Here is a 10090-nt window from a genome sequence, read left to right on the forward strand (position 1 = left end):
CCCTCCCTCCCTCCCTCCCTCCCTCTCCCTCCCTCCCTCCCTCCCTCCCTCCCTCCCTCCCTCCCTCCCTCCCTCCCTCCCTCCATTACCCTCCCTCCCTCTTTCCCTCTCCCTCCCTCCCTCCCTCCCTCCCTCCCTCTCCCTCCTTTTCTCTCCTCCTTCCCTCCCTCCTCACTTCTCCTTGCAGGGCATGCCTGCCGGTCATCCGCAACCAGCTCGGAGCTACGGGCAAGCAGGTGAGCTCGTCGAGGCATCAGCTACTGGGTTGACTCCTACTGTGCAGGACAACTTGGACGAGGAAACGTGCCTGTCCCAGGGAGACAAACTGGACCCCACGGCGTTCCTGGTGCTTGCTGCTGGCACCTGAGCGCGATGTCCTGACTCTGCTAGCAGGCGCCACCATGGTTGCTGTGTCGGGAGGCTGTCTGCCTCATCAGATCTACCAGCAGCAGCACATGATGGCCCGGCCTCCTCCACAGCAGGTGCATGACGAATGGAGGAGAATGAAAGAGCTGCTGGAGGGGAGAGGGCAAGGGAGGATGAGCGAGGAGGATGAACGAGCAGGACAAGAGAAGGGGACACGAGAGGGGACCAAGGATGGGAGCGGATAGGAGCGAGAAGGATAGGAGCGAGACGAGGAAGAGGAGGATGAAGAGGAGGGTGGAAAGGTGCGTGTCTTGTTTGACATGATGTGGCAGATGGGGGGGATGGGAAGTTATGCTGGGATGGCATGCGCTCCTCCTCAGAACAAGGTTGTGCCTTCCAAGTCAGCTCCTCCTCAGCTCCCTCATCACATGCCCAACAACCAGCAGAATCCCAACGGATGAGCAGATGCTGGGCTGAAGGGCATCGGGTGGAGATGCAGCTCGAAAAGGGCACCACACACATCAAACTCTAGTCTACTTGTTATTTTTTCAATTTTTTCTCTTTGGTGGTGGAAGATCGAGATCGGACTGATCTCGTTGCTGGATGGGGTTCGAGTTGGTTGTATTGTTTTTCTTCCCATACTTCTCCCCACAAAAGGAAATTTTATTGTGCTGGGAGATACGCTTTGCAAGTGAAATGACGTAAATTTGGATAACAGTAAATCAACATCTTACGATCTCTGATATCCACAACCTTTCCTCCATTGCTCTCAACATCTCTACAGCCAATTATCCTTCATGCCTTTTCTTCACTGCTGATACTGAGACCCTCACTTGTAGAAAGGCGAGTTAGAAAAGCTTCCTGCGTTCTGGTTCTCCGTGCTACAGGGGTCCAGAGTTACCTGCGGCCTGATCAGTGTGTGAGGAGAGCTTTGGATCACGTACAAGGGAAGGGGTTGGGTTGTAGCAGAGCTGAGCAAACTGCTCGATGTGCTCCCAGTTCTGACACACGTCGTTATCATCACATCTGCCTGTCCTCCAACCGTCTCACCTCCTCCGGGCCGATGTAAGGGCCATCAAGAAGCTTCGTGGTCTGCAGACGGGCGAGTAGCTGCAACAGAAGAAGCGCAGCAGAGCAAACACAACAAACACAGACGTCAGCAGCGAAACGTGCAAGAACTTCGAGGAAAGACCTGAAACTGAACGACAAGTCAGTCACTATGAAAGTGCTTGTTCATGAAAAGCACATTCCACATCTTAGGAATGTTATCATGGGTAATATAAACTTCTGAGATGCAACAGTCGCATACTAGCCAGGCCCATGAGATGCACAATGACAGAACAAGGAATGAAAATGTTGCTGATGACTGGGTATCTGACAGCCAAATGTTTTCACAATGCAAACAAACAGCATTGTTTTGATCTCAACACAAGCTCTTTTATCCGAGGCGTCTATCCCTTCTACCACACCCTACCCTTCTACCACACCCATCGCTCTCGAATCATGCCATCTGCTCTACCTTGCCTCCTCCCCATTCCAACGTTTCACATCGCTTCAACTCCTTTCGACCATAATCTCGGTCTTGCGATGGCTTCCCGATCTAGGTTTCTCCTATCCCATCTTTCCTGCCCCCCTCTCCCTCTGTACGCCATCCCTGTCGATGTTCGTAATCGATGGTGAATCATGATGATTATCAGAAATTCAGACTACAACATCATCAACACATCATTCAACGTCAAACTGTCTGACTGCATAACAACAGGACACATGTGGCAGGATCAGGCTCAAGAGGCGAGCAAGTTTGTGATCGTACCATAACTTCCGTATTTCCCCCCCCCCCTTTCTCCTCTCTTCCCGGTCCTTTGCTCATGGCCTCTCCGCGCTCGTTCTTTCCCTCCCTCTCTCACAGTCTCGCCATTTTCTCCTTCTTCGCTAGCGGTTCGGGCAACGAGGCTCACCATGTGACGGCGGTAGGGTCTGAGTCTATTTCCGGTTGCCAGCCTGGATCGGAAGATTATAATACCGTTACATCCGTTATTATATTGAAGCTTCCCCCGGGCCCGGCCGGCACTCGCTCCGAGTGGCACTCCAGTGATTGTGTGACTGAGTTTCGAGATGATGTCGCGATGAGACCGTAGGATACAGCAATGGAAGGCGGGAGAAAGCGAAGATGGAAAGCGCTCGGAAAGAAGCATGAAACAGTGAAGACATGATCTCCTGAGCAAGAGCAGATGGATGGACGAGGCACAGCGAACGCTAATGCAGCCGATTGATCAAAGCAATTGGATCAAGAAAGACCATCGATATATGAATTGAGTAATGCCGCAATGACGCGAACCTACGGAGGGTATGCTACTATATTCGGCATGAATCATCTCTCCATAACAATGCGAACACTTCCTCTGCTCATGGTGGGTTGTTGTTGTCTGGGAGAGAGAAGCTCTATCTCTGTTCGCAAGTACCTGCAGGAGGTTACTTGCAAGACGTTCCTCGTTGACCATGTGCGGGGTGGTGCTGATAATCCAACCGTACATGCAACAAGACAAGGGAGAGAGAAACGGAATGCTGAGAAACTGAACAAGAAAAGAAGGAAGACCATCCTGCAGAAGGTATCAGATGTAACAGCGAGAAACAGTGTATTGAAGCAACATGTAGCGAAAACTCCAATCGCAACTCACACAAGAAAAGCAGGTAACCCGATTGTGCAGAATTTGCAGATGATATGTGCATAAGCTTCTATTTGTTTGCCGTTGCAGCACGAGCATCATTCCAGGCATCCGTTGGAGACTCTGTTCGAAATGTTTGTGAGAGAACAAGTTCTGCTTTTGCGCGGTGTTGAAAGGATCTATTGCAGAAGGAAGATCCAAGATTCGGAGAGCCGATGCCAAGAAACATTGACAGTATCCTCACTGAAATCTGTTTTCGGGCAGAATGACTTTATTTCAAATCAACAGTGTTGGAGGAACAGCAAGAACTGCTCGAATTGAGAGACAACATCTGTTGTCCACTTGCTGTTGGAGAAATCTTGAACGACCTGTTGTGGTATCATGCAACAGAATTGAGATGGAATCTCAAGCTCAGAGTTTCTCAGCACCATCGAGGACTGTTCAACTTATCCCATATTCAAGCGCGGAGCTCGAGTGGTGAAAGCTTATACTCGGCTTGTTCGTTGTCTCAAATTTTCTCAGGTGATGGGCTTGATGGGCTCTAAGCAACTGGACCTTGTTGTGTATGAAGTTTAGACGCAACTGTATGTGCTTGCATATTGACTGGCATCTCACAGAGCCGCCAAAGATGTTGGAGAAAAAGGCGCGAAAACGGTCAGATACTCTCACACTCTCGTCCTTGTTGTTTGGGTGGCTCATGTCGGATTCAGATTCTGAATGAGCTGCCAAAACAATGTAAGACACACAACGTTCCTCTCGTTTGGGTTGAAAAGTCCGAGGTTGATGCTGCAAGTCAAAGATCCAAAAGCTGATGATGATGATGAAGGACATTGCGAAAGCTTGCGGTTCCAAGAAGCCTGTGGCTTGCATCGGGGTTTGATGTCTCTGTCAAGCGGAATGAGCAATGATTGGTTCACAGTTAGTCGGCTCTGAAGGAACACAGTTTCTTGGAGCAATCCGGTCCATCGTCTCGAGAGTGTTCAACGGTGAAACAACACTACGCGAGTTTACTTCAACTGTTAAAAGATTAAACCCAGCTAAGCAATAGATACAACACAGCTGTAAGCTCAGTTCTCTCTACTGTAGTCGTCAACTCCCCGATGTCCGAATCGGCTTTGCACTGAGAATTGAGGGATCCCTTACGCTATGAGTGTCTTGGCAGCATTCATACACCAGCGCTGAAAAAAGCATCCTTATCTTGTGTTTCTGATCCTTCCTTCCATGGATCTCATGGATGGCCGATTCGAGACTCTCACAAACATCTTTCTCCAGCTGCTGACTGGGCACGTCGTTGTCACCCATCATCACACCATACTGGTATACAAGAGCCCCGTTCTCTTTCTTCTTCTGCTCTGCTGCCGCAGCATACAACAGAAGTTCTTCCCCCTCGTTGATACTCCTCTTGGACACGACGACAAGAGCGTCTCCATCATCCACCAGCTTCAGCTCTACATTCGCTGCTTCTTTTGATCCACAGAAATTGATCATGTCGATGATCGGCACCAGCGCAATCGTTTCTTCGCTGGTGCCACCTTTCTCAGCAGGCAGAACAATCCTCATTCTCCTAGAAAGCTGAAGGATGAAAGCATGCAAGAATTCGGGCCAATCAAAATCTCCCTCCCAGTCGAACGAAGATGATGCAGAATCTCCATTCTTGTGCTTGAGCCATGCGTCTCGCAGAACCGTCCTCTTCTTCCTTATGGCACTCACGTACGGTATGTCACTGAACAACACCAAGTCCTCGTTCGAGGCATAGAAAGGATGCAGACCATCAAGTTCTTCTCTTCCGGGAAGTGCCTGCAAGTATCTCTCATACTGACCGTCACTGCCTAGTTGGAACTGCTTCGCAATCTCTGCAGCAAGGGTTACCTCCTGCTGTTCAAGACCTGCCTTCTTGCCCGGCGCTAGGAACAAGCTTCTTGGAACCCGCAGAAGCTCTTGTCCCCTGCGGATCGAGCTAGACGCCCCGACCCCTCTCACTTTCTCTCCTCCGTGATCGAACTGCCGGATTGCGATGGACTCGGCTTGTCCTCCGTTCCTCTGCAGCCATTCCAAGAGTTGATCGGATTCCAGTCGAATCTCTTCCTTCTTATCCATCCTTCTTCTGATGATCCTTTGCCGCACTTTGCCAGAAAACAGTACAAGAAGAGTAAGGAGGATGAGGAGGAGAAGAACGGCCGTTCTCCTCCTCCTGTGCCCCCTCAACGCGTCCTCTACCACCTCCTTTACACAGTTCATCGCTCCATTCCGCCGCTGCAAATCTACCCCTACCCCTACCCCTACCCCTACCCTTTTCCTACCCCCTTCTTCTACTCGATGTTGTACCAGAAATACCCCACCTCTCTCCCCAACTGCACTGTCGGAAGTTTGTTAGGCCGGCCAAGTAAAACATGTCGGACGCGGCCCGGGCCGGCCGGGCCCGGCGGGCCGGCACACTGTCGCTATATCCGATGATCGCCGCCCGCGGCCGTACTACGGTACGGTCGGACTGAGGCCGCCGGGCCGGCCAGGCCGCCGCCCGGCCCGGCCCGACCCGGTGACCGGGCCTCTGGCCAGTCCCGGACGCCGGGTCCAGCCTCAGTGGCAGCCGCCGGTAGGCTACCGTAGTACTACGGTACCAGCTGAGCGTCACCGGAGTCCAGGCTCCTGATCAAGTTGTCCTGGAATTTTCAACTTGACTTAACTTTGAGAAGATCACTCCGTCACTGAGCTTAGTACGGTCGGACTCCGCCCCGCCGTTCCGACTCAGTCACGCCGCGGCGCCATCACTGTGCCACGCCGTGACGTTGGTGGCATAGCCCGGCCCGGCCGGGCCCGGAATGCCATTCGGCGATGATCAGCCTGCCACACTATAAGTAGGCTGGCCGGCCGGTACCGGCCTTATGTGTGTTAGAAGGATAAGCCTACCCCTGTTTTCTAGGTTCTTTTCAACGGCAGTTGGAAGGTAGGGTCATTACAAGTGATTTCGAAGCTTGAGATTCAAAATCTTGAATGTAAAACAAAGTTTTAAGATCATCCTGATAAAAAGGTTATACATTCTTTTAAACAGTACAAGAATTATATGCTCAACAAAAATAATCTTATATAAGTTTTAAGATTTTCTAACAATTATTTAAAAGGGGGCAGGCTCTGAGGGATGTGACCTCTGTGAAGAGTAGATGCAGGGGTGGTTGAGCCTGGGGGAACTAATTTTACCCGGTTGGGTGGTTATAAAGGGGGTGTAGATGTGGGTAGGGTGGGTCCTGAATATATGAAGTGAAAGGGCTACAGTAGCAGTCGTTCGATGAATTCATAGGGTGGGTCTAGATTTTGGGGGTAGTCAAAATGCTGGTGGGTAGGGGTAGTAATACACATGGGAGGGTAGTAAACACACAAGCAAGGGCATGCACGCATCGTTGCGGGGTGGGAAGGAGGGAGGACTTGAATTGGGATAGAGGATGATGGGGAGAAGGAGAGAGGAAGGAGGAGATCGATAGTTTGTAGCAGTAGGTAGGTGCAAAAAGGATCGAAGACATCGTTGTCATGTAATCGAAACTGTTTTGGTGAAAGCATGAAAGGCGATTCGTGCACAACAAGTCCATTATTATTCACGCTGTATCTTTCTCGGAGAAATGCAGAAGAGAAAGCCTTGAATGTATCATTGGGAGATCCCGTAAGAATCTAGCGGTTGTTGATCGTACGATACATGTTTACGTTCTTGTGCCTCCGTTCGGAAACAAGATCCAGATCCTTGCAAGGCACTCTACTGATCTAGGATCTGCAGGAAATGCCCGCAGGTGTCTCGAAGCAGCACTCTCTTGAAGGAAAGAAGATCCTCGTCAAGCAGGATGATCCTGAGTACATCAACCGTCCCAACATCGATGGTGCTAAGTACATGATCAATGGAGAAATCCGCAAATGGGACGGAGCCATCCAAACTGTTTATTCCCCCATCTTCCTGGAAGGGACGGAGGAGAAGGTAGGAGGGTCGAACTCATGTGGTGTGGTTTGACCAGGATGTGCAGGTTCAGATTGGTTGCCAGGCGCGACTGACGCCAAAGGAGTCGTTGGAGGCACTCGATGCTGCCGTTGCCGCATGGGGGAACGGAGCGGGAGAGTGGCCGCAGATGTCTTTGAGCAGCAGGATCGCGTGCATGGAGAAGTTCGTGGAGCTGTTGAAGCCGCAGCGCGAGATCATCGTGAAGGTTCTCATGTGGGAGATCTGCAAGGTCAGTAGAAGGCGGTTGTGTTTGTTTCAAGGATGAGATTGTTGCGACAGGTTCGGCCGGATGCCGAGAAGGAGTTTGATAGGACAATGGACTACATCAACGCCACCATCAAGGCTGCCAAGGAGCTTCACAATGCAGAAAATAACCTGACAGAAGAGTCGGGAATTCTTGCAATGGTTAGGATGAATACATCCCGCGAAGATGATGTTGATGGTTGTTACGATGATGATGATGAAACACGCGATTGATGATTAGGACGTTGAGGTTGTTGAATGATGATGATGATGATGATGATAACATTGACGGGGGTAATGATCGATGGATGAACAGATCCGTCGCAAGCCTATCGGAGTGATGTTGAACTTGGGGCCATTCAACTATCCCTTCAACGAAACTTACACCACTCTGATCCCCGCTATCTTGATGGGAAACACTTGCGTCATGAAGGTAACAATCACAACCACGATCATTCTCTCTGATAAGATTCTCAGCTCCCGAATGTTGGCTGCCTAGCTCACATCCCGACCATGGAGGCGTTTGCCCAGTGCTTCCCTAAGGGAGTTGTCAACTTTATCTCAGGTATCTTGTTCTTGTCCCTTCTCTCTTCTTCTTTCCCTCGTCCTCCGATGTCTTCCCTGCCCCGGACCATGTCCATGAGTGTGACTCTCAATTTGAAGGAGCCGGACGCGAGACAATGCCGCCCATCATGGAGACTGGCAAGGTAGGAGGAGGAGGAGGAGGAAGAGGAAGAGGGAAACAGAAGTGAGGATCATGGTGGTTATATCATCTTAGGTTGACATCTTCGCCTTCATTGGAGGCTCCAAGGCAGCAGATGCTCTCATCAAGAACGTGCCCAACCCGCACAAGGTGAGGAGAAAATTTGAAGCCATGAGGATAGAGAAAGGAGGAGGAGGATGCTGTTGAGAAGGGGGAGGAGGGGGAGGGGGGAGGGGGAGGAGGAGGAGGAGAAGGGATATCAGAGACTGATACTTTGCAAAGCTCAAACTTTGCCTTTCGCTCGAAGCCAAGAACGTAGCAATCGTGATGGAGGATGCGGATCTTGACAATGCGGTTTCCGGTGATACTGACAACCCTTTCTGTTTCCTGCTGGATTCATCTCCTCTTTCCGCCTCATTCCTTGCTTCCTCCTACTACTCCTGCTCCCCCTTTTGCTCTGTCCTCACCTTTCCTCCTCCTCCTCTCTGTTCCTTCCCTCCCTCGCTGTCTACCTTCAGCGCCTCACTGCTTGATCAGAGTGTGTTCTTGGCTCTCTCTCCTACAACGGGCAACGATGCACTGCCCTGAAGCAGCTTATGATCCACACAAGCGTCATGGACAAGTTCATGGAGAAATTCGTCGCTGCTGTAAGAGACTCCTCCTCCTCCTCCTCCTCCTCCTCCTCCTCCTCTTGCTCCTCCTCCTCCTCCTCCTCCTCCTCCTCCTCCTCCTCCTCCTCCTCTTCCTCCTCTTGCCTCTTTCTTTGACTTTATCGCAACAGGTTGGAAGCCTAAAGGCGGGTCTTCCCTGGGAGGAGGGAGGTAAAGGATACTGCTGTCACTTGTGCGTCATCGCTGATCAATCTCGCTAGTTCAAATCACTCCTCTTCCTGAGCCCTCCAAGCCTGAGTGAGTCAACAGCCCCAACTCCTCCTCCTCCTCCTCCTCCTCCTCCCCTCACTCCTCGTCTTCCTCCTCCTTGCGTACTACTCATCTTTCTTGCCTTGCATGCCTATAGTTCACTTCTCTTCCTCTTTTCTTCGTCCTGCTCGCTTCTACATCTCCTGCCTCCATCCCCTCATTCTCCTCCGTCAGGTACCTCGCCGAGCTTCGCGCTGACGCCATGGAGAAGGGAGCAAACGTTGTCTCTCCCGGCGCAGCTCAGGGCTGGGGACACACCATGGTCTTCCCGTCCATCGTCTACCCTACCAACATGGACATGCGAGTCATGCAAGAGGAGCAGTTCGGCCCTCTGGTCTCTGTCGGCACCTTCAGCTCCATGGAAGAGATCGCCGACTATGTCAAGCAGTCCAAGTATGGACAGCAGGCAGCCGTCTTCACCTCCTCCGATGTCTCCAACCTCGGTCCCCTTCTTGACGTGCTGGTAGGATGAGACGATGCTACCTTGCAGATCTGACGCTCTCCTCCTCCTTCTCCTCGTCCTCGTCCTCTCCTCCTCGTCCTCCTCGTCCTCCTCCTGCCTTCTTCTTTGTTTCCTTTTTGCCTACAGGTGAACTGCGTGTCGAGGGTTAATGTCAACTCGCAGTGTCAGCGAAGCCCCGACAGCTTTCCCTTCACAGGTAAGACGATCGATCATCGATTGCTTCCTCCTCCTCCTCCTCCTCCTCCTCATTTTTGTTGTTCCTCAACTCGTTTTGTTTCCTCCTCGATTCCTTTGTCTCCCATTCCCCTGCTTACAACAACAAATAATTCGTTGATTGTTGCAACTGATTATTGCTCTTCGTCCTGTTCTTTCTCCTCCTCCTCCTCCTCCTCCTCCTCCTCCTCCTCCTCCTCCTCCTCCTTTGCTCCTCGCTCACGTGGCTGAAGGTCGCAAGTCGTCAGCCCTCGGAACTCTTTCGGTCGTCGAGGCTCTCAAGGTCAGAGACATCAAATGAATCTCATGATGGAGATAATGACGACGACAATGATGATGATGACAATGATAATAATGACGATGATGATGACGACGACGACGATGATGATGATAATGACAATGATAAAAATGACGATGATGATGACGACGACGACGACGATGATGATGATGATAATGATGATGATGATGATGATGATGATGATGATGATGATGATGATGATGATGATGATGATGATGATGATGATGAAATTGGAGACA

General features: G+C 51.0%; 5 protein-coding genes across 5 annotated transcripts in view; 3 read left to right on the forward strand and 2 right to left on the reverse strand.

Annotated features, from left to right (window-relative positions):
* GUITHDRAFT_136379 (hypothetical protein) overlaps window positions 1–827 on the forward strand; it is a gene marked incomplete at both ends in the record, with an annotated part of 4138 nt that extends 3311 nt beyond the window's left edge. Inside the window, 4 exons of the mRNA XM_005835603.1 lie at window positions 188–236; window positions 284–346; window positions 438–482; window positions 699–827. Coding sequence (XP_005835660.1) covers window positions 188–236; window positions 284–346; window positions 438–482; window positions 699–827 — 286 coding nt within the window. The remainder of the gene's footprint in view (window positions 1–187; window positions 237–283; window positions 347–437; window positions 483–698) is intronic.
* A 185-nt stretch (window positions 828–1012) lies between these two features.
* GUITHDRAFT_151653 (hypothetical protein) lies at window positions 1013–2352 on the reverse strand. Its single transcript, XM_005835604.1, has 4 exons — window positions 2325–2352; window positions 1417–1482; window positions 1311–1367; window positions 1013–1267 (listed from the first exon to the last, which is right to left on the reverse strand). The coding sequence occupies exons 1-4, from the start codon at window positions 2325–2327 to the stop codon at window positions 1196–1198; spliced, it is 198 nt and encodes a 65-aa protein (XP_005835661.1). The 5' UTR covers window positions 2328–2352; the 3' UTR covers window positions 1013–1195.
* Window positions 2353–3164: 812 nt separating this feature from the next.
* Window positions 3165–4080, forward strand: GUITHDRAFT_105315 (hypothetical protein; the record flags this gene model as incomplete). The annotated part of the gene is made up of 9 exons (XM_005835605.1): window positions 3165–3170; window positions 3221–3266; window positions 3321–3408; window positions 3458–3509; window positions 3555–3595; window positions 3650–3686; window positions 3743–3811; window positions 3859–3906; window positions 3952–4080. The coding sequence occupies 9 exons, from the start codon at window positions 3165–3167 to the stop codon at window positions 4078–4080; spliced, it is 516 nt and encodes a 171-aa protein (XP_005835662.1).
* A 41-nt stretch (window positions 4081–4121) lies between these two features.
* On the reverse strand, window positions 4122–5129 carry GUITHDRAFT_136380 (hypothetical protein; the record flags this gene model as incomplete). The annotated part of the gene is made up of 1 exon (XM_005835606.1): window positions 4122–5129. The coding sequence occupies one exon, from the start codon at window positions 5127–5129 to the stop codon at window positions 4122–4124; it is 1008 nt and encodes a 335-aa protein (XP_005835663.1).
* A 1664-nt stretch (window positions 5130–6793) lies between these two features.
* Window positions 6794–10090, forward strand: part of GUITHDRAFT_93522 (hypothetical protein) — a 3883-nt gene continuing 586 nt past the window's right edge. The window contains exons 1-14 of the mRNA XM_005835607.1: window positions 6794–6990; window positions 7037–7240; window positions 7291–7416; window positions 7571–7687; window positions 7732–7819; window positions 7918–7961; window positions 8033–8107; window positions 8240–8318; window positions 8495–8604; window positions 8739–8778; window positions 8829–8865; window positions 9052–9340; window positions 9467–9536; window positions 9787–9836. Coding sequence (XP_005835664.1) covers window positions 6799–6990; window positions 7037–7240; window positions 7291–7416; window positions 7571–7687; window positions 7732–7819; window positions 7918–7961; window positions 8033–8107; window positions 8240–8318; window positions 8495–8604; window positions 8739–8778; window positions 8829–8865; window positions 9052–9340; window positions 9467–9536; window positions 9787–9836 — 1521 coding nt within the window. The 5' untranslated portion in view covers window positions 6794–6798. The remainder of the gene's footprint in view (window positions 6991–7036; window positions 7241–7290; window positions 7417–7570; window positions 7688–7731; window positions 7820–7917; window positions 7962–8032; window positions 8108–8239; window positions 8319–8494; window positions 8605–8738; window positions 8779–8828; window positions 8866–9051; window positions 9341–9466; window positions 9537–9786; window positions 9837–10090) is intronic.

The sequence above is a fragment of the Guillardia theta genome (genome assembly GCF_000315625.1).
Source record: "Guillardia theta CCMP2712 unplaced genomic scaffold GUITHscaffold_20, whole genome shotgun sequence".
NCBI lineage: Eukaryota > Cryptophyceae > Pyrenomonadales > Geminigeraceae > Guillardia > Guillardia theta.